Here is a 22,696-nt window from a genome sequence, read left to right on the forward strand (position 1 = left end):
CCCAATGTGTAGGATGTTGGAGGAGCAGCCAGGCATGGTGTCAGGGCACCATGTTCCCCTGTATTCGTTTGTTAGCCCTTCATGTGGCCAGTGTGTGACGAGAGCTAATCAAACCCTTGAAAAATAGAGAACATCCACCCACAAAGGACAGGCGTATTCACCAGTGTTTAGTGGTATGGTTATGCTCTGCTTTCAGCAGTCATCTTTTTAAATCTCCTTGAGCCAGAGCAGACATAATGTTTCCCATCCCTGAACCATGCTTAAAGGATTAAAAATGCACCATAGGTTTATTAGCTTCTTTTCTCCCCAACCCTTTTGCCATACTTCATTGTTTTGCCAACATTCAACAATAATGAGGATTTGCTCCTGACACTTTGGATTTGAAGTCATAGCTAGAATCTGGTTTCACTTCTTGGATTAGGACCAAATCCTAGTTTGTGTTAACCGTGGCTAACATCCATGTACAATGGGTAACAACATCAAGCCATGTTTAAGGGATGAAAGTAATGTATACTGATTGGCTCATTGTCTGGAGATTACTTATCTTTAACAGAAGTTCGGGCAGCTTTACTTTCTTTGTGTTTGGCTGGCTTCTTTCTGCAGTCTTGCATCTCGCACTAGAACATTAACATAACTCAGGTGTGCATTGGTTTTCTGTGCATTTGTCATGTTGAGGTGTCAGAATAAGCCAGTGGAGCACTTCCGTTTTAAGGCATTTATGAAGGCAGAAAGCATAAATCTTAACTGGAAATCTTAGTTAACTATGCTTCTTGTTTAGATCAGAGCTGGGGAACATTTGGTGCTCTGAGCGTTACAAGACTACAACTCCCATCATCCCTGATCATTGGTCATTCTGCCTGAGGCTGATGGGAACTGGAATCCAACCAGTTTCCTCATTTAGATGCTGATGGATATTTTAACTGTCATTTAGTTACTGTGAAATACAGTGGTACCTTGGTTTACGAACTTAATCCGTTCCGGAAGTCTATTCTTAAACCAAAGCATTCTTAAACCAAGGCGTGCTTTCCCATTGCAGCGGAGGACTCAATTTACAAATGGAACACACTCAACATGTTCTGCTTCCAAGGCAAAGTTCGCAAACGAAAACACCTACTTCCGGGTTTGCAGCATTCTTAATCCAAGTCGTTCATAAACTAAGCTGTTCTTAAACCAAGGTACCACTGTGTCCCTGTATTCGTTCTATAGTGTGTTGATCCCATAGTCTTTTCTGTGTAAAATGTTGGTTGGTTTTACTTCTACCCATAGCAATTGCTTGACAGCACTCCTGTTGATACTCTCATCTAGAGGCATAAATGGCGCATTTAGGTGTCATTTGGTAACAGAGGCAGAATTACAGGGATTTGGTAGAGCTTTGGGGGAAAGAGATTTCAGAGCCCTCTTATTGTTATACAGTTCAAGAGGTGCCCCCCAAAAGCAGTGACTTTCAAGAGCACCTTTCCCTGCATACCTCATAATAATCAGAGACATAGGTGCTTCTGAAAAATTATCACAAGTGGTCCAAAATATTTGAAAACTGAGGTAGTAATTGAAGCACCCTTGCCCTCTCTGAATGACACTTCTGCTTAAAAGAGGCTGCATGCATTCACCTACCAAGTTGCATTTTGCAAAATATCAGAAACCTTTGGGAATAGATAGACACAGATGCATCTTAAAGCTCTGTGTGTTTAAAAGCCACAGGTGGCTCTCAGTATTTTGCTGTAAAACATCTCATCAGTCCAAGCTGCAATAATCATTATGGCATTAATGATACAGACTCATATCTGGGGGACGATGCAACAAGTTCTGCGAGCCCAAGAAGACTTTGGGTTTGTGTTTCTTGAATAGCAATGCATCGTGTCAAAGTTCTTTTTGAAATGAAAGTTTCCAAGAGCCTGCTGGCCATAGGGTTCTGCCTAAAATATGTGTATCTGTGTGTATGTTAGGTTTCTAGCATCTCTCTTTAAAATTTCCGAGTGAATTTAGTGCACTTGTACTTTTAATGAAAATTGTGTACCTGCCTTGAATTTTGACTTTTAAAAACCTGGATGGTAGTTGAAACATTCCAGCAGAACTAAAAGGAAAGTGGGTTTAGTGAAGTTACTAACAGTATGATCCACAGTTCTGTTAAGCTAAGAGAATGTTCAGCCTGATCGGCTGTTTATCCCCTTGTGTGTACTCAGGCTTACTCTCAGCTAAGCACAGACATGGGAATATGACTTTACCTTTTATTTCAGAGGGACTAGCAGCTTAGTCCTAACCACATTTGTTATTCAGATGTCCCATGCAGTCTAAAGAGGCTTACTTATCAAGTACATACATTTAGAAGTGAAGCCTACATTGGCAAAGATTTGAATACATCTCCTTAATTAGGCTGTGGATTGTATTGTAACAACATACTTGTAGAGTCTGCACTTTATACTAGGGTGGGGTGGGGAGGAATCTATTTTTAAAGAAGTTTCTTGCACTACTAGAATTATTTAACTGACAATGTATTTAGCTGACAATGAAGGCTTATATAAAAATAAAATGTTTTGTTCTTGATGAGGGGGTGAGGAGTAAGGGGTGGGTATAAATCAAAGAAGGGCTTGTTTAATATCTAATTAGGGTGTTCACCACTTTTACTGCATGTGGCTTCTTGGTCCACTTTTGTGGAAAAAGAGACTTTAAAACTGAAGATAGAGTTTGATCTCCTAGAAAGCCGAGGCAGATTTCGGAATTATTCTCTGTAAATGCCCTTTTTAAGCTACGAGTTAAAACATCAACTGCATACTTGCACCTGAGTGAGTTTTGCCCTTTTGAAACAGGGGTTGTAGCAACGTGAATGGTCCCTGAATTGCTTTCTAAATGTCCTTGAAGGTTTACTGTGAAATAGCAATATATCATTAGAAGTCTGGGGGACGGGGAGAACTAATGCCCACTCCGCAGACTTACATGCCTTATTCATGTGACATATCTTCTCTAGACAAGTTTATATTTCCTGAGTATTGACAGAATTGGAATTAAATTATAAGATTATTCGCTAAATGTCGTGCTTTTTAAAATTCAGTTCTATAAGGCATTGGTCAAAACCCAGCTCTCTTCTGAACAACCTATCAAGAGTTCTGTTTCTGCTACTAGAAAGCAATCCAGCGAAGTGGTTAAAGAAAGGTAAGATTACTCACATTTAGAAAGTGAAACTTTTTGATAGCATATTTCCTGACTTAATATTGTGTTTAAACTAGAACTGATGCAAAAGCTGCACTGCTTTGTGAAGTCATTGGGCACCACCCACCATGATGTATAATTTTCCACTTGCCCAGCCGAGATGGTTGCTGGTGGATTGTGGCCATTGTCTTAAAGTTAGGTTGTGCTTTATATATATATATATATAAGCTTGAACTGACTATGTGCCTGTACTAAATTTTGTATGCAACGCCAAAAATCACAGCACAATAATGATTTGTTGATGTTTGTCAATAGTCTTGCTTATTAGTCTTTTTTTTAATAACCACACAAGTATGTAGAAAGGCTTTTTAGAATGTAGTATATAAGTTGGTAATGCTTATAGAGGCTACATATCTAATTCACAGTGAAGCCTTGCATGACTGAAATATTTGTTGTACGTGACTGACCAATACTCACTTGCTTCATAGAAGAAACTAACATAGCATTGTATGTTCTGTAGAGCAAAACCGTGTGTGTTCCTTTTTCTTCCTCCTCAAGGGTGCAACTTCTCAAATCAGCATCCTATCTGCAACATTAATTAATATCAATGGAATTTGTGCAAGGACTGCATTTAAATGGATTGATGTTCTTCCTTCTTCAGCACAGCTTAGTCAATTGCATTTCTGGGTTTCCCCCTCTATGCACAATGGGGCACTGGGTGGGATGCTAAAATGTCAGGGTTTCAGATCAGTCAGACATGGGCATAGTACCCAAATGTGGGAGAGTTCTGCCAGGCCTCTGTCCCCCTAATCCCTCGACAGAACTGCAGATCTAAGCAGCATGAAAGACAAAATAGATTTGCACCTCCAGTATATCTCTCCAAACCCCATCAGTGCACATCAGTTAAATGGGAGCACAAGAGGTGCACTTAGATCACCCATTTTCTCCACTGCCTCCTGGCACTGTCTGTATGCATAACAACATAAGAACCTTGACGGGTTGCATCAAAGGTTCACCCATTCCTGCATCCTGAGTCTTTCTGTGGGCAGCCTGGTGCTTCCCAGGCATGACAATGGCAGCGCTCTCCCACGGTTTCGCCCCAGCCACTGGCATTTAGTGAAACACTGCCTGGGAGCATGGGAGTTTTTATGGCCTACTCTCTTTTCTTTAGTTTTGTCCAATTCCCTTTTCAAAACCTCTAAACCTACCCTGAGGCCCATTTCCAAAATGCCTTGTGGCAGCAAGTCCTTTAATTGCTACAAAATAAAAAAAAATCCCTTCCAGCAGCACCTTAGAGACCAACTAAGTTTGTTATTGATATGAGCTTTCGTGTGCATGCACACTTCTTCAGATACACTGAAATTTAATTGCTGTGCTTTGTGTGAAGTGTTTTCCCCATGCCTTTGCACTGGGATGGGGAAACGGGAAGCAGAGCTCCATTGAGCATTATGGGATTCCTCTGCACATGCTGTTCCTGTGCACCACTGGATTTCCTATCAAGAAAATGTTTATAACTTCTGCTCACAGGTTTCTCTAGTAATAGTTTTAGATTTTGATTTGGCATGGACCACTGTTGAAGAGATGCAGCAACTGTCTTGATTTTTGCATTTTATTAAAACAATATCTTAATGAAAGGGGGCTCATGTACCACATTCAAACTATGTTTCAAAGAGAGTTGCAACCCAGGAGTGCATTGGTATCTGTACAAATACTGTACACAAATTTCAAGAAGCTGATGGTGGGATTGCATCCTTGCACCACAGGAGGGAGATAGAGGTCAAATTCAATGTTATTAAAAATGTTGCAGCATTTTTAAGTATCTATATATCACCTGCGAATCTGCTGAATTTTAAACTTTTCTCTCACTGTTGTCATAGCAATTAGCATAATATATCAAAGCTGAAAACCATATATATGCATTGTGATGGTTTTAAAGTCTGAACACGAAATGCTGCTGGATGGTTTTTACTGAGCTGCGTGGAAAAAGAGAAATAAAAAGTTGTGGTTGAAAACCCAGAACCAATTTGCTTTTCCTGTCTTTTCCCAGTCTTGTCGTTCTTCTGTCTGTCTCGGCAGGAAACAACACTGCTGTCAGCTATCCTTTTCAATCTGTCTTTCTGCTGTCACATAAAGTTGAAAGGGCAGATATACTGACACTGTCCAAGGTCCAAAGAGGCTTTTTACAATCAAGCAGTATGAAATAAATAAGTAGATAAATGATGGAACAAGTTCTGTGGGGCCTTCTGCAAATAGTTGTCTGTCCTTTACCTCTTGGTGAGGAGAGTTTCAAAATCAGTTTGCAATAGGTGGTGGCTGCAGTGATGGTAGTCAGAAGTGCAGAGGGAAAAAAATCAAATACCACTCTGTGTGTGTTTCATAGGGAGTTGCCAGCCAAGTATTGTCTACTCTGACTGGCAACTCTCCAGTCCTCAGAACCGCCTGGTACCTGATCCTTTTCACTGGATATGCCAAGGATTGAACTGGAATCTTACCAGTCAATCATAGTATTTCCTTTTTAAAAAATAAATAAACTGTATATTTTTAGTCCAGTGGCCATGCATCTTTGGAAAGGAATGAACAGACTAAAAAACTTAACAAGGCACATCGTGGACGTGGCAGGTATATAAGAGAAGAAAAAAATAGCATAAGTATAGATTTTAATATACTGAAATAAATAAAAGGCCAACAAAAGAGCATTGACATTTAATTGTAAGATGTATTTTAATAGAAATTGTATTTTAATATTTTGCTGGAAGCCGCCCAGAGTGGCTGGGGAAACCCTGCCAGATGGGCTGGGTATAAATAATAAATAATAAATAATAAATTATTATTATTTATTATTTATTGTAAGGAAAAAATTGAGTGGGGAGGGGAATAGACACATGAGTTAAATCATGATGAGGAAAATAAAAAGGGGGAATACTAATTAAAGCTGCTTCCCGATGAATTCATACCTTGCGGGGAGACTACATTGAGATGGGACGATTATTAAGGTCCATCATAAAGGCCTACCAAATACAAGCATAATCCTCAGGCTCTGCTGGCTCTTGCTATTCTGGTTTTTGAAACTGTTTTAAATTTTTTTTTATCTTTTCCCCTCCACCCCAGAAGAACTGTTTTTCATATTGAATTTTAAGTTGTTGTAACCTGCCCTGGGACTGTATAGCAACAGGTTATAAATGAAATCTAATAATAGTTATAAAATATTGAATGTGGTGGACCAAAGGGGAAATATGTCTGTGTAGATTGCAGAAGCGACTCAGAGGTCAGTGCAGTGCAAACACACTGGGAGGAACACCTGATTGGTACTGCCAATGTGTTTGTACGGCACAGACCTCCCCACTCCCTTCCCCTCTTCCTGTCAGTAAGCAACAGCTGCCCACCTGCTGGAAAGCTGGCATAGATGCTCCACCCAACCCAGTGAGCTGCTTGTGGTAGATTGAGAATGCCCTCCCTCCCCTACAAAGCTATTATGAAATGCAGCAAAATTTCACAGGGGGATAACAAATCTAGTCTTGGTATGATTTGCTTTTAGTTTGAGGTTGCCTTGCTCACTGAAGTTTTCAGAGGTCCATAGAGTGATATAGAGCATGTGCTTTTGCATTAATACCAAATAAATATTTAAAGCACGTGCAAGGTCATGGTATTGAAAGTGCTACGAACAACACTACTGTGCATTAGTTGCTTTTCCTTTGTGCAGGAGGCCAGTTCTAACAAAATGCACTAGAGGGAGCTCATGTATGTGGTACTGGAACATGTCTGGTCAACTGTTTTCTGTTGTATTGCAAGCCTCTCCTCACACATTCACACATTATGCATTGGCAGAGGCCAGTGTCCCCATACATCTCATGCTTCCATATGTATTGTGCTCCCTTGCACATTTATATGAAAATCTTATATCCTGTTAGCCAAACGTACTCGCCCCCAGTTAGAATCATGCACAAATAGTTAACTGTGCACTTCAAAAGAGAAAAGAATGGCCGGTCAATTGAACCAAATTTAAGAAATGCATAAATAAACTTCCAGAAACCCCACATTTTAATCTGTATTTGATGGGGGATTATGCTGATGGGGACTGATGGGAGCTGGAGTCCCACAACATCCATTGGGCATCACATTGGCTACTCCTAATGTAGTACAATGCTTCTGGCACCCATTATTCCTGACTTTGGGACTTGGTCAGCTGCACAATAATATTGTCCTGGAATGTCTTGTTGAATAAGGCAGGTAATAAATCCGGTTTCCACCATATAAATCTGTGTGACAGAAAGGATGCAGGTAGAGCTGGAGTCAGGAGTTTGGTATTGTTGTGTGTGTGTTTTTAAAACAATTTTTTTATTGATTTTTAAACAAATACAAATGCAATAACCATTAAACATTTATCCAGCAGTACAGCTGATGGTGTTCGTTTTAGGATTTTGATACGGTTGAGTTCTTGCCTGCCCAATAGCATCACAGGAAGTTAGGCTCTAAAAATCAAAGTAGTTTTCAGCTGGCTGTCCCTAGGAAGCATATGTTTTTATGCCAGACAGAAGCTTTACTGCTGCCGGTGAAGAGTCTAGCTGTGTGTAAGACTACTGAGGGAGAGAGAGAGAGAAGCAAATGGAAACACCTCCTCTGATCAGGGACCAGCTGAGAACCTGGAAGGCATGGGTCGATCCCCCCTTCCTATGAAGCAGGTTGTTGCCTATGGCGCCTCATGCTGCAATAAATCAGTTTGTCTCTTTAGTGCCCCAGATTTCTCAGCATTGCTGCAACAGATGTATTGAATCGCTCCCACCTTGTGACATGCTGACAGTGAGGTTGCATTGGAGTGGAATTGCTGTCAGCAGCAGCTTTGGTTTCCTTTGATGTACGGATTCTCATCTGCAAGTTAAAAGAATCCACGGGTTCGTTGATTTATTCTCAGCCATGGTTCATAGGCAGATATTTTCATCAGCCACCAACCATTGCAATTTGCTTAGAAAGTGCCAATGTGTATAAATACACCTATGCATATAAGATTGCCATACTATATTTAAAATTATACCATTTAAAACTGGGAGAGCATCCTCGTGGGCCTTATTTTAATATCAGTCACTAGAAATTATGCCGTCCCAGGCTTCTTTGATTTAGGCTCGCCCATGGGTTAAAGAAACGCTCTGAAGATGGCCTGTCCTTGTCAGAGAAGTTTTCAGCTTCTTTTGATCTGACAGAGATCAGGCTGTTTAGCCTCGAGCAATTCACTGTGATCTCAGTGTTTTTCGAAGTACTTCCATCCACCTACTGATTTTATTTAATTCTAGGCTATTACCAAGCTAGCGTACTTGTGTGCCCCTTCAGGTCACTTGCTATAACGTGCATAGCCTTTATTCTACGATGCTCAGAAATGACCATAATTAGAGCGGCCCTAGCGATTTCTGTCCAGTACAGTTTGCAGACATACACAGGCATTCCTAGATGTTGCTCAATCCTCAAATGCATTTGCATCCTGTCCCTGTGTGAAGAAGGAGCAGATGTATTGCTGAAGAAGAATGCAGAGCCAGGTAGACAGGAGTTCTGTCAGCGTTCAGCCCTGCCCAGACCTTGAACCTCAGGTCTCTTCAGGGGAAGGACCTTCTAGCAGATCTCATGCTTACCAGTGTGGAGGAGACATCCAATTGGAACATCCTTGCCACAGCTTTGGAGGTCCCCATACCATTTGCCTGGGATCCTGGCTGGTTCTTAGACACCCCCCCCCCCATCTTCCCTTGGAGCAGAGGTGGCAGCAAACCAGCCATGCAGCTTCACAGCTGCTGGTGAAGTGACTAGCTGCAAGTCAGGCTTTGACCAGGCCCTGAGAGAAAGGGGCAGATTGGGGCCTTGGTCTTAGTGGTTTCATTGCTGAAGCATTTGCTCTCCTTCAAGCTCTAGCCTTCCTGACCTTGGGGAAAGGGACTCCTACTCATGCAGAAGCTTCTTCCTCTCTTTTGTGATGAGAATGTTCCATGTATGCATAGGGATGTTCCATGTATCATTATCATCATTAATTTGTACCCCGCCCATCTGACTGGGTTGCCCCAGACACTCTGGGCGGCTTCCAGCATATATAAAAACATATTAAAACATTAAACCTTAAAAAGCTTCACTATATAGGACTGCTTTCAGATGTCTCCTAAAATATATATAATTATTCATCTCCTTGACATCTGATGGGAGGGCATTCCACAGGGTGGGCGCCACTACCGAAAATGCCCTCTGCTTGGTTCCCTGTAACCTCACTTCTCGCAATGCGGGAGCTGCCAGAAGGTCCTTGGTGCTGGATCTCAGTGTCTGGGCTGAACGATGGGGTTGGAGATGCTCCTTCAGGTATACTGGGCCCGAGGCCATTTAGGGCTTTAAAGGTCAGCACTAACACTTTGAATTGTGCTCGGAAACTTACTGGGAGCCAATGTAGGTCTTTCTGGACCGGTGTTCTATGGTCCCGGCGGCCACTCCCAATCACCAGTCTAGCTGGCGCATTCTGGATTAGTTGTAGTTTCCAAGTCACCTTCAAAGGTAGCCCCATGTAAGTGCGCATTGCAGTAGTCCAAGCTGGAGATAACCAGCGCATGTACCACTCTGGTGAGACAATGCACAGGTAGGTAGGGTCTCAGCTGGTGTACCCGGTGGAACTGGTAGACAGCTGCCCTGAACACAAGTATGCAGGAGGAGTTTCTCCTGTAGATGGAAAACTATATGAGAGAATGATAATACTGTGGGTGCTGTGTGAGAACATGCAGACACACATGCTGAGATTGCTGTGTAACCAAAAAATTATATATATGGGAGTTGTAATGTAACAGCATCTCAAGGGACACAGGTTCCCTTCCCCTGAACTAGACAAATTGCTTTTTCAAGTCTTGTCTATAAATAGCTAGTCATTGATTTGGAAACAGTATACTTGCTTATAGTTTTATTCAAATGAAGGAGGATGTTGGGTCTTGCTGCTTTCTTTGCCTTGGTTCCACCTATTCTCCAGCAGCAGTATGAATCCTGCTGTCCTGAAACAGGCTTTTGAATTGAATTCATTCTGTATATTGATGAAGAGCGTGAGAAGATCCTGCTGGATCAGGCCAATGGCCCAACTAGTCCGGCATCCCAGTGGCCAACTGGATGCTTATGGGAAACTTGAAAGCTGGACCTGAGCACAACAGCACTCCCCACTCCTGTGATTCCTAGCAAATGTAATTCAGAGACAAAATTGCTCTGACAGTGGACATAGAACCTAGCCATCGTACATACACCATCAAATTGAAAGAGACAATACAGTGTAACTGTAAATTATTTCCTAATTGTTGTTGTTTAGTTGTTTAATCGTGTCTGACTCTTCGTGACCCCATGGACCAGAGCATGCCAGGCACTCCTGTCTTCCACTGCCTCCCGCAGTTTGGTCAGACTCATGCTGGTAGCTTCGAGAACACTGTCCAACCATCTCGTCCTCTGTCGTTCCCTTCTCCTTGTGCCCTCCATCTTTCCCAACATCAGGGTCTTTTCCAGGGAGTCTTCTCTTCTCATGAGGTGGCCAAAGTATTGGAGCCTCAGCTTCACGATCTGTCCTTCCAGTGACCACTCAGGGCTGATTTCCTTAAGAATGGATAGGTTTGTTCTTCTTGCAGTCCATGGGACTCTCAAGAGTCTCCTCCAGCACCATAATTCACAAGCATCAATTCTTCGGCGATCAGCCTTCTTTATGGTCCAGCTCTCACTTCCATACATCACTACTGGGAAAACCATGGCTTTAACTATACGGACCTTTGTTGGCAAGGTGATGTCAGTGGGACTTGCTTCATAGGTTAGGGGTGGCTAGCCTGTGACCCACAAGATGCCCTTGGATTTGGCTCCCATCATCCCTTACCATTGGCTATGCTGGCTGAAGTGATGGGAGCTGGAACTCAATGACGTATGAGCAACCACAGGTTCCCCATCCTTGATCTAGGTGATGTGGGTGAGATGACTGGGTCTGAAGCCCGACTGTCCCTAGGGCTTTATGAATGAAATTGGTTTGGAGCACTCCCCCTCAAGAGGTTATTTTCTGATCTTCTTTGATCATGTCTTCAGATATATGTAGAAACCTTTGGGCAAGGTGCAGAAAGCAACTTCGTGTTTACCCAAAGGGCACATATATATATATATATATATATATATATATATACCCTGTTGGTTCACTGCCATCACCTCTACTTGGGACATTGAACTCCCGTCTCCTATTGCAAACTGTTGTTGAAACTCTCCAAAGGGAGGCTGGCTTAGGAGGGGAAATACCAAATTAAATGCATAGTTCTTTGGAGTCTGGCTGTTGATCGGACATAACAGTGGCCAATCAGTTTGCATGGAATGTAAATAATTGAAATAGTTTTGCTTTTCTGTCTTCTTTTCCAAGCAGTGTTAACTGTTAACATATTTGCTTTTTCCCCTCCTCAGAGCTTTACAGACTGTTCAGTTGGGATATGCAGATGTCTTGGATTACCTTGTTAGAAGCCAGAAGCTTGATCTCAGTGTTGCTGATGAAAAGAACAGAAATCTAATATTTTTAGCCACTATATATGATCAGTCAAAGATCTTGGATTATTTCCTTGAAATGGTCAGTCACTCAGAAGATTCACATTTACATTTATTTTTTAGGTTTTTGAAACTCTTATTATAAAGCAGGAGGTGTGGAAGATGTTACGCCTGCAGACCTATGCACATTTACATGGGAGTAAGCCATGTGGGAGAGAATTACATTTACTTCTGAGTAAGCTTGTCTAGGATTGCACTGTAAATTGCTATTTAGGTGTAACTTTGATTCTGATATGCACTCTCATTCCCTTAGATTTAAAAAAATTCGGATTCATTTTTTATGATAATGTGAATTTGCAAACATGTCACATTTACACTTTAGATGTTTTGCCAGCTACCGTATTTTTTGCTCTATAAGACTCACTTTTTCCCTCCTAAAAAGTAAGGGGAAATATGTGTGCATCTTATGGAGCAAATGCAGGCTGCGCAGCTATCCCAGAAGCCAGAACAGCAAGAGGGATTGCTGCTTTCACTGCGTAGCGATCCCTCTTGCTGTTCTGGCTTCTGAGATTCAGAATATTTTTTTCTTGTTTTCCTCCTCCAAAAACTAGGTGCGTCTTGTAGTCTGGTGCGTCTTATAGAGCGAAAAATACGGTGCTTAAAGCAGGCGTGGGGAACATTTGGCCCTCCAGATGTTGCTGAGTGACATCTCCAAGCATCCCAGGCCAGTGGCCATATATGCTGGGGCTGATGAGAGTTGTTCTTCAGCAACATCTGGAGGACCAAAGAATCCCCATATCCAACCTAAAATGTCTTTGGTACACATCTGAAACTACAATGTGTGAAGCAACCTTCAGCGGTGTGAGGCTGAGTTAAATGACTGCTTCTGAAAACTGCACAGCTGTTGATCCATTATCCCCCAAGGGTAATGTGCAGGCTTATGGAGTGGTGATTGTTCAAATTCCACATGGTGTTGCAATTGTCTTTTTGCAGAAGCAAGCTGGTGTCAACTTTATTAGTTCAGGGAAACGTTTGAATTGATGCCTGCCTCCCAAACTCAGTAGCATCTCTCGGAAATTGTTTTCCTTGGAAGCGTGAATTACAGGGAGATGAGCTCCTCAATAAGCTCAGAAGTAATTTACAGTGAATTCCTCGGCTTATCCACTCAGAAGTAAGTTCCACAGAGTTCAGTGGGACTTATTTCTAGGCAAGATTAGCACAGAACAGAAAAAGGCCAGTGTTGCAATCGGAATTCTTATAAAAGAGTTTATAAGACACCAGACTTACAATGGATGCCATAAGTATTGAGAGGCTCTGCGGAGGTGCTGTTTCTTCTTAACACCCAAGAGGTCCTCATCTTGATCAAGAGCCATCATTATCTTCATAAATGGTGGCGTTGGTGATGATGACAACAATTACTGATGAGGTTATACAAGTTGAGCATGCTCAGTTGGCATGGAATGCTGACCTGGGGTGGGGGCGAGAGCAGGGTGATGGAGTGAAAGGGAGAATGAAAAATCCAAGCCACTCTTCCTCTAGGTCCTGCATCTCACATTTGGGTCCCTCCTCCAGCTCACTCCATTTCAACCCCAATTCTTTTCTGCCACCACGTTCATCTATCTCAAAATTTAGATACTGCTTGAATAAGTGGCTTACAAAAGCTGTGCAAAGCTGAGCATTTAAAAAAATTGAGAAGAATTCTGTTGGATCAGACTGAAGACCTAACTTCTTAGTCCAACATCTTGCTTCCCACAGTGATCAGCAAGATACCTCCAGGAAGCCAAAAAGCACAGGGCATGAAGGCAATGGCCCTCTCTTGCTACTCAGTGGTATACTGGCTCTGAACTTGGAGGTTCTATCTTAGAAAGCAGCAAAGGGGCAAACACTCCTTCCCCCTCCATTACTGGATCTCTGTTGCTTCTTGGAGAAAAGACATTTTTTTCACACACAAAATGATAACTGAATCAAAGTGGAAATTAAAACAAGGCTGGGACTTCTCTCATGTACCCCAAACCAGCGTTAAGCAGGATTGATCTCTCAGCTGGTGCATGGAGAAGTCAACCCTCCTCCCCCTACCTCTACAGGCCAACCTTGACAGGTGGGCACCATCACCCACCTGTCAATCATCTGATGTAATTAAGGTGTCTGGTGATTGACAAATGAGCCCATCACCTGTCATAGTTGGCCCATGAGGTTGCCAGTGGTGGTGGGAGATAGAGATGGGAAACCTTTTTGGCCTTCTGGGCCAGATCTTTGTTATATGGCAGTGGTTCCCCATTAGCTAAGTACTGTGTACCCCCTGTTTTTCAAAAGCCAAGCCATGGAAACCCTTCTTTTGAAATAATGGATATCTCTAGGGTAGTTTTTGTAATGTGAATTGTGCCACAGACCCCCTGGGTGGGTTACTCCCACGGGTCCTCAGGCCACCAGTTGGGAACCACTGTTATATGGCATTTGCTTTTCCATTTCATTTGATAAAACTGTCCTGTCATTGCAAAGGCAGACAGGTCTTCTCTTTCTAAACTCCTGATAGTCTAGAAAGCTATGTGCTCCACAGGGAAGGGAATGAACTTCCTTTTGTGGTGAGGTCACTTGGGTAAAGGGCAAAAAGGTTGCTGCTGCCTCCTAAGCAGGCATTGCTTCCTAGTGCCTGGATTTGCAGGAATTCTGCAACTCCCGTGCTGATGCACAGTTCTATTTTAAACTGTCGTACCCTGAGTCATGACAGTCTGGAGTAGTATTGCTTCCCTTGCGTATTGCTGTCTTTCCACGATTTCAACAGGGATCTTTCCTATCTCGGGCTCTTTAGCTAGAGTTTGCAGGAATTGAACCTGACTCTTCATGTGTGGGAAGCTTCAGATCTTCCAGAGATGTGCCCCATTCCGCGCTCTGTTGCTGCATTGCGATGGTGAAGTGGAACCTCCAGGTTCAGAGGCAGTACAGTGCTAAATAACAGTTCATGAGGGGCAGCAAGAAATGTGTGCAATTGTCTTCATGCCTTTAGTGTGGACTTCCCAGAAGGTACTGACTCTGCACTGTAGGAAATGAGACGCAGTACCAGTTGGACCTTTGGACTGATCCACAAGGGCTTGATTTACCGTATGTCACTGGAAGTCTTTTAAAATGCAAGTCTTTATATGCTCTAAATCCCCAAGCGTTTTGTAAAACTCCAAAACCGCCAATGAGATTTCTGATGCTGCTGTACTTACGTAGTTAAATTTATTTCAACATTGGTTCTAGCCTATCTGAAGAGAGGTGAGGTGGGAGGTTTTTTTTTGGGGGGGGGTATTTTTACATTAAGACCTAACCGAATAACAAAACTTATTTCTCCATGAGTTTTCTAGGTGGTTTAGAAATGGAAATTACTTTAGTTTTAAAACTTCAAGGCAAATGAGAATTAGAGATGAAAGTGACCTAGAAATCAAAAAAATTAATGCATTGACAAAATGGGTCTAGCAACAAAATTTTGCAGCATGGAGTGTTTCCGTTTAGGGTTACAACCAACCATATTCTTTACTGGGAGAGCTCTTTTATTCCCCTTCCCTGGGTTTTGTGCAGTCCAGCATTCTGTGTCCATTGAGCATGCTCAGTCCTTATTGAGCTGCTTTGGAATTCTTAGGGTTCTCAAAAGCCTGCTGATATTTCCTTTGGTGTGGATGTGTGCAATTTTGGCTACATAAGACTCTACATTCACATAATGAGTTTGCTATTAGTATACAGTGGTACCTTGGTTCTCAAACTTAATCTGTTCTGGAAGTCTATTCCAAAACCAAACATTCCAAAACCTAAGCTGCACTTTCCCATAGAAAGTAATGCAAAATGGATTAATCCGTTCCAGACTTTTAAAAACAACCCCTAAAACAGAAATTTAACATGAATTTTACTATCTAACGAGACCATTGATCCATAAAATGAAAGCAATAAACAGTGTACTGTAGTCACACAATCGATCCATCAGTAGCCGAACTGGGTTCCACACAGTCACAAAAACAAAACAAAAAGAGCTGCAAAAACAAAAACGCAAAATAAATAGCAAAAACAGACAGATCTCAGCGTAACACTCAAAACGTGTGGCACTCAAATTGGAAGCATAACACTCAAAACGGAGCATATTCAACTTCTAAAAAAAGTTCGCAAACTTCTGGGTTTGCAGTGTTTGGGTTCCAAGTTGTTTGGGTACCAAGGTACCACTGTACAATATGCTAGCAGTGTTACTCAGGAATTCTAAGAAACCAAAAAATCAGTGCAATTTTGAAAGGTTCAGTTTGCCATCTTCATTCTAAATGGTGTCCAACTGTATCCAAACATAGGTGGATCTCGTGATCTCCTTGATCTCGTGAACCATCGTGCAAAATACGTTTATGATATCTTAAGAGGAGGCGTGCAAATGCATAACTTGTAACATTTCTCCCCAAATATATAGTAGATTATGTAGGAAAGTGCACAAAATGCCGGCTTTCTGATTTTATTCTAGCTGGCCCTTAGCTCTGCTTCGGTGGGTGAGCAGTATTTCCTGCTAATTTTCCAGGCTCTTCCTGTGCCCAACATAAACCAAGTAGCAGAAAATGGAAACACGGCACTTCATGCCGCAGTAAACACTGGAAAAATGCATCTCGTGTCTTCGCTCTTGCATTACCCTGGAATTAACGTGAACGTCCCAAATCCACAGTGTGATGGGGCGACTGCGTTACATCTTGCTATTGCTTACGGTAATGCTTCAAACCTTTTTTTTTAATAAGTTTTGATTTTAAGGTAGTTCTGTCATTTTTCAAGTGCAAGGAGGTAATACAGGTGTTTTGCCCCTCTTTCTTATGGCCAAATTAGAGGAAACAGTGGAGATTGTGGTCAGATAGAAGCAGTCCAGTGTTGGGGGGAAATTGGGAGTTGGAGGAGGTTTTTACAACCCTTTCTTCCTATGCAAGGGGTAGGGAAATCTCAGGATTGGGGACCAAGTTTCTCTGCCTGGGTGGAAAGCCTAGTTAGTGCTTCCCCAGCTTTGGGAAGGAGTCGGGAGGGCTCTAGGACCCCGCCAGAGCCCTCACGCCCCCTTACCTGCCTTTGGGAAGGCGGGGTTGGGGGTGGGTTTGGCCTTGCACAGGGTGTCATAGTACCCAACTCCACCACCCTCTCATCCCAGGCCACACCCCCTCCCTGGCCCTGCTTCATGCCCTGAGATTGCCTAGCTCAGGGTTCAGCAAACTTTTTCAGCAAACGTTTGCCCCACAAATAACCCAGAGATGCATTTTAAATAAAAGCACACATTCTACTCATGTAAAAACGTGCTGATTCCTGGACCATCCACAGACCGGATTTAGAAGGCGATTGGGCTGGATCCGGCCCCCAGGCCTTAGTTTGCCTACCCATGGCCTAGCTGGAATGTGCTCCTGAACTCTGACAATGCATCTTGCATGTCTGGATGGAGGTTAAGAGAGGGGGTGTTGGTAGAAACTAGCCTACTGCACAAAGGTAAACTTTACATGTGTTGCTCTGCTTACTTTTGCATCTGGCACCACCCACCACTGGCATGTGGCCCTTCCAAGGCAGGGACAAGACTAGACTAGAGGGAATGTGGCCCTCAGTTTGCAAAAGGTTCCTGCCCTGTGACATTTTCCTGATGATAAAATCATTCCCACCCATTTGCTCCCTAAAGGAAAGCATATGCATGCCATTATCCATAGGTCTTAATGGGGCAAATAACAGCTTTGGGCAGTGGTGCCATCCTGGCACGGCTCTGGGCAAATGTCTAGGGCCCCACTGAATAACAGGAAGATCCCCAAATGCAGCTGTGCCGGCTTACCACATTTTAAAAGTTAAGTTCTTGTTGTTAGCATCTGTCTGTCTCGAGAGACAATGGAGTGCACCTCTGGGGTTGAGACTGCAATCCTATATACCTGTTTACCTGGGAGTGAGTCCCACTTGACTCAGTGGGCGTTTCTTTTCCATAAGCATCGGATTGTGTTATAAGTGATGTAATACACATTAATACACAGTGACTGCATGCCTGGCATCAGGGTGTGTGTGGAGAGGTCAGTTTCATAAACCACAGTGCTAAATATGCTACAGAATAGGGACACTGGGAACTCTACTCCAGCACTGCCATCTTAGAGGAGCTCTCTTATAAAAGTTTCTATCTGCTTCCAGTGCTGGGTTCCTTTATCATTCAGGTGTAGGGGAGGGAGAAGTAGACTACACTGACAATGTTAAGTAGATCTCAATATACTTGTTGTCTGCCCTGTTTGACACGGAAAATTGTTATGCATGCCGCATACAATACCATACATACCTGTCAGGTTGTTTGTTTGTTTGTTTTTTAAATCCAGAACATCTAGTCTTGTCCCTGCCCTGACCTTAAAGTCCCAACAGTTTCAAACCACAACAAAATTTAAAGACAAAAATAAATCACAAGTATTCTAAAATGTGCATTAATATTCCTAAAGGTCATGTTAACATAGATATCATAATTAAGATGCTTCCTGTTTTCATGTTTTAAGTCTGAAAGGTAAATTTGAAATATTTCACTTGGTAAATTCTAATCCACATATCTGTTGCTAAGCTAGTTAGGAGATGATTATGAAACTTGGCTAAAACAGATAGATAAAATCAAAAGTCTTGGAAGCCCCGGATTAAGTTCCTGAGATCTGAGCAATACAACAAATCATCAAGTTGAAATCCTAGTGTTAATGGGTTATCTTCATAAACCTATAAAAGTTGATTTTATAGCTTGGGAGGGCTTAGTTGCAGAGCATACACATTTGAAGCAGAATGTTCCAAGTCCATTGCCTAGTCTCTCCAATTTAAAAATGCACACCAGGTAGTGGGTGATGGAGAAGACCTCTGTCTGGTACCCCAGAGTAAGAGTGGAGAGCCTCAAAACGTTGTGAGACTCCTAACTCCCATCAGACTCAAACAGCAAACAGGGATAGTGGAAGTTACCAACACCTGAAGGGTCATTAGTTCCCCATCCTTGTCCTAAATTGTTGGAATTTGTTGGCAACCCTTTCTCTCCGGAGACAAGGGAGGCGTGCACCTTTGGGGGTGAAGTTAAACTATTGCAGAGCATGATAGATAGATAAACTGTTGATATTGCTCTGTGTGAGGCAGCTTTGGGTGGTTGTAGAAAATATATTCTATGCCAAAATACATTTACCTCATTCTTTCTCTCTTTTAAAATCTATTTAGGGCACCTGGGAATTTGCTATTTGTTGCTGAATGCCACCGCTGATGTAGAAAGTCCCATGGGAGGGTTGACACCTTTGCAACTTGCCGTGATGTTTGGGAATGAAACTATAATCGCCCTTATCAAAATGCACGTAAAGAAATTTAAACTTGAAAATAAAATGTTTGCCTGATCATCTTGTTGAACAACATCCCGTAGAATTTTTGAAAATATACCACCTATTTTAATTTTTCTATTAAAGCTTTTCCCCCGCACAAACTTGGGAGGTGAGTGTGTTTTCTTTGTTAGAAGTCTGGCATTCTTCACCAATGGTGCTCCTTCAGTTATGTTCAATTCTGTTCTGGGTGCTTTTATATTATTTATCTCAATCTGAGGCTGCTTCCTGGTTTTCTTATATTTCTGGGTTCTCAGCTGTGACGGAAGGGACAAACTGCTGGTGGGAGAACAGTATGCCGCTTTGGGGGCAAGAGCAAATTGACTCGTGGAGAACCTGAGAACAGGGAAGGGAGAAAGGGCATAAGTGATCATGTGACAGCTAGTCCTCTCCTGGCTGGAGCAATTAAGTGAGAAGTGGATCAGGCCAATGACCCATCTAGTCCAGCTTCCTGTTCTGACAGTGGCCAACCAGATGCCTGTGCAAGGCCTGCAAGCAGGACCTGAGCGCAAGAGCATGTTTGTCTTCTGCAGTTTCCAGCAAATGTTCTTCAGAAGCATGGTTGGAGGCAGAGCAATAGCCATCATGGCACGAGTTCTAATATCATGAGATCACAGGGGCAGATTTTCTCCATCACTTTCTCCATGCTCTTAACTAAAAAGTCCCAAATGCTTCAACCTTTCCTCATAGGAGACCTGGACCCACCATGAACCAGGGTGGAAGAGTAGGAAAGAGGTGAGATTTGTGGGGAGGGCAAAGTACCTGGGATGTTAGGGAGGAAAGTGGGAAATTATGCTAGGATGGTTGGGGTGGAAAAGAGAAGATGGAGGGAGACGTTCCCAGTATTTATCAGATTTAATGGACATTTAGATAGTTTTGGGATATTCAGATACCAGACTCCTTTGCAGTGGGATTGAGGGGCTGAATACAGTTGTACCTTGGAAGTTGAATGGAATCCGTTCCGGAAGTCCGTTTGACTTCCAAACCGTTTGGAAACCAGGGAATGGCTTCTGTTTGGCTGAAGGAAGCTCCTGCAGCCAATCGGAAGCCGCGTCTGACATCCGGGTTCCAAAGAACATTTGCAAACTGGAATACTCACTTCCGAGTTTGCGGCATTTGGGAGCCAAAACGTTCGACTCACAAGGCATTTGGGATCCAAGGTATGCCAGACTGAGCCCCAGAATAAAACAGCTTTCCTTCAAGATGCAGTAGACATAAGCTGAGTAACATTTACAGGAATAGAGAGGCCGTGAAATCACATTATGCCGATAATGTACTAATATTGTCCTATGAAACTCCAGTTATTAACCCCAGCAGCTGATGAGTCAGCCATTAAAGAATCATGCAATGGGCTTAAGAGCCGAGGGAAGTAAAAGGCTGCTTGTCTCCTGTCTCCAGCTGTTTGAACCACTTGCTGTAACGTTGCATGATAACTATGTAAAATCCTGGGCATAGTTATCTGGAAGTAAGCTCCATTGAGCTCAGCGGTACTTACTTCCGATTGCATAGGTTCAGTTTGTGAAACAGGTTCAGCTTTAGCAAAATATTTTCAGCCAGCCAAAGTACAGCTTTTAACTTTTAGCTAGAAACACAGACATTCTTGACCATTTAAACTGCTGGCATGAAGTAGGAACCCCATCCATGAAAAGTTAAGATGTATCCAGCCTTTGCTTTATTGTTTAACTCATTCTCTGCCTTCCTCTATGCTAATCTGTCACAAACAAACTGGAATGGGTTATAATCACCTCATTCACTTGCTGGAGAAAGAAGGATCTGTCAATTCCCCTGGTGCTCTGGCAGATGACTTAATTGCTCCAGCTCTGGAAAAAAGTATTTGAGCTGCATTCCTCTGCAATCCCTCTGTATTGCACCACAGAAGCTGATTACTAATCACTGCAGCCCTGATTTGTAGCCTTCTTGACTACAAAGATGGTTCATAGCATAGCAATCTTTCATTTGAAATCACAAGGTGGTATACAGTGAAATAAAATATTAAAATTACAATTTAAAAATAATCAGCAGCCAATAGGTTAGGGCATACATAAAATTAATGATCTGGAATAGTGCATTCTTGTTTCAATTTTGCAAAGAGTGCCAGTGTGCTGTAATAGATTGTTCAACTGTGACCTGAGTAACCAGGGTTCAAATCCCCACTCAGCCACAAAGTTCACTGGGTGACCTTGGGCCAGTCACCGTCCCTCAGCCTCTATCCTACCTCACAGGGTTGTTGTGAGGATAAAATGGGTAAGGAGAACCACGTACACCACCTTGATCTCTTTGGAGGAAAATATGGTATATAAATGTAATAAACTTAATCATAACAAAAACAATAAACATCGCTGAGAAATATGCTAGCATAAATTTCTCAGTGATGTTTGCAGAATACCAGGTACAAAATGAGATGGGCAACCTAGTTTTTAAATCTTGGTTGGGACTCTTGTCTTCTTAGGGTAACGGCCATGGAGCAGTTAGAAACCCACATGCTAAATATATCAGATTCTGGGCTGCATAGTGAATTGTTTTCCTACACCCATGATGGTGTAAATCCTATTCTGGCCACAAAGGGAATGTAAAGTGCCAAATCCATCTCAGTTCCACCACCATAAACCACAGTGGGATTTCATCAGGTATTTATTTGACTCCTGTATGCTTGCAGCTTCCTCGGAAAAATTCCTCTATTTAGTGTTTTTTTCCACTCCAAAATTCCTTCTTTGCCTTCTGAAATGCTGGGCTGATTTTCTCCTCCTTATGCAAAATTAACGGAAAATATAGACTGCGTCCCATTTTCTTAATTACTGGTAAAATACAGATTTTAAAAATGGTAACCAATCCTTGCTTCTATACAAGTCTTTGTTGTGCAGTTATTCTATGCTGCGAATTAATGTTTCATTATTCTCTCTATGAATGCTTAATGATCTTTCAAGATTATTTTAAATGTTTTCCTGGAAGCTCAGCCATTACAAAGCAGCTGCTCAATAACATATATATTTTATGCTTATATGCTTATATTTTAATATTCATTTGGAAAATCCACCCTAAAAAGTTGTGTTTACTCTTTATAACAATGTAGGAAGGAAGGCTTGTTAAATTGTCAATAACCTTCCTCCAACTGTGAGACATCTGGCTAATTAATGACATTTAGTTCTTTTATGGTGTTATGAGTTTGACTGACTCAGTTAGCAGTAATGAGACGATTTGCTGGGGTTTTGCCTGACAGACTTGATGGGTGATTTGGGGACAAGAGAAAGGGGCTTCAGTGATCCTTAATGTTGCCTGGATTGCAATGTCTATCCAGGCTATGGGTTTTGACACACCTGAAAGAGTTTGGGGTGGGGGTGGGGTACAGAACAGAAAGTTAGAAACAAGTTTGGATTTGGGAAAAGACATCTATATAAAATGTGTAGCTCAAGTCCTCTAGCCTTGGAGCAGATTGGTTTGTTGCTTTGTAGAATCTGAAGCTGCCTCATTCTACCTAATGATAAGGCCGGTCCTACCTGTAGGATCCATAAGGGAAAAGCTGGATTTGTGATGGTTTGGCTTGCCAAGTGTAACAACCTCTCAGGGTACTCCCAGAAGGTTACCTTATATCACAAACTGGTCATTCAGGTCTGATTTTTCTTTGTGCACATCTGGTAGGTTAGTACCTACACATTTACATTTTTCAGTCATAATACTCACTGGTGTTGGCTACTTGCCAACCATACCAGTGGTTGGAGCTCACT

At 42.3% G+C, this 22,696-nt stretch overlaps 1 protein-coding gene across 4 annotated transcripts in view; it reads left to right on the plus strand.

The window, feature by feature from the left end:
* The window catches only part of LOC308463003 (small integral membrane protein 10-like protein 3), a 28,952-nt gene extending 9,874 nt beyond the window's left edge, over positions 1-19,078 (plus strand). For 2 of the 4 annotated variants that reach the window (XM_080981133.1, XM_080981132.1), the window contains exons 3-6: positions 3,047-3,147; positions 11,566-11,725; positions 16,172-16,352; positions 18,823-19,078. Coding sequence is in view for 3 of the 4 variants with exons in the window: in XM_080981132.1 (XP_080837258.1) it covers positions 3,047-3,147; positions 11,566-11,725; positions 16,172-16,352; positions 18,823-18,992 (612 nt within the window). In the remaining variant the exon portion in view is untranslated. Of the gene's footprint in view, positions 1-3,046; positions 3,148-11,565; positions 11,726-16,117; positions 16,353-18,822 lie in introns of all 4 variants that reach the window. The other 2 variants (XM_080981130.1, XM_080981131.1) reach the window with 1 other exon arrangement.
* The last annotated feature ends 3,618 nt before the right edge of the window (positions 19,079-22,696 follow it).

This window comes from Podarcis pityusensis (assembly GCF_964106645.2).
Source record: "Podarcis pityusensis genome assembly, chromosome: 14".
Lineage (NCBI taxonomy): Eukaryota > Metazoa > Chordata > Lepidosauria > Squamata > Lacertidae > Podarcis > Podarcis pityusensis.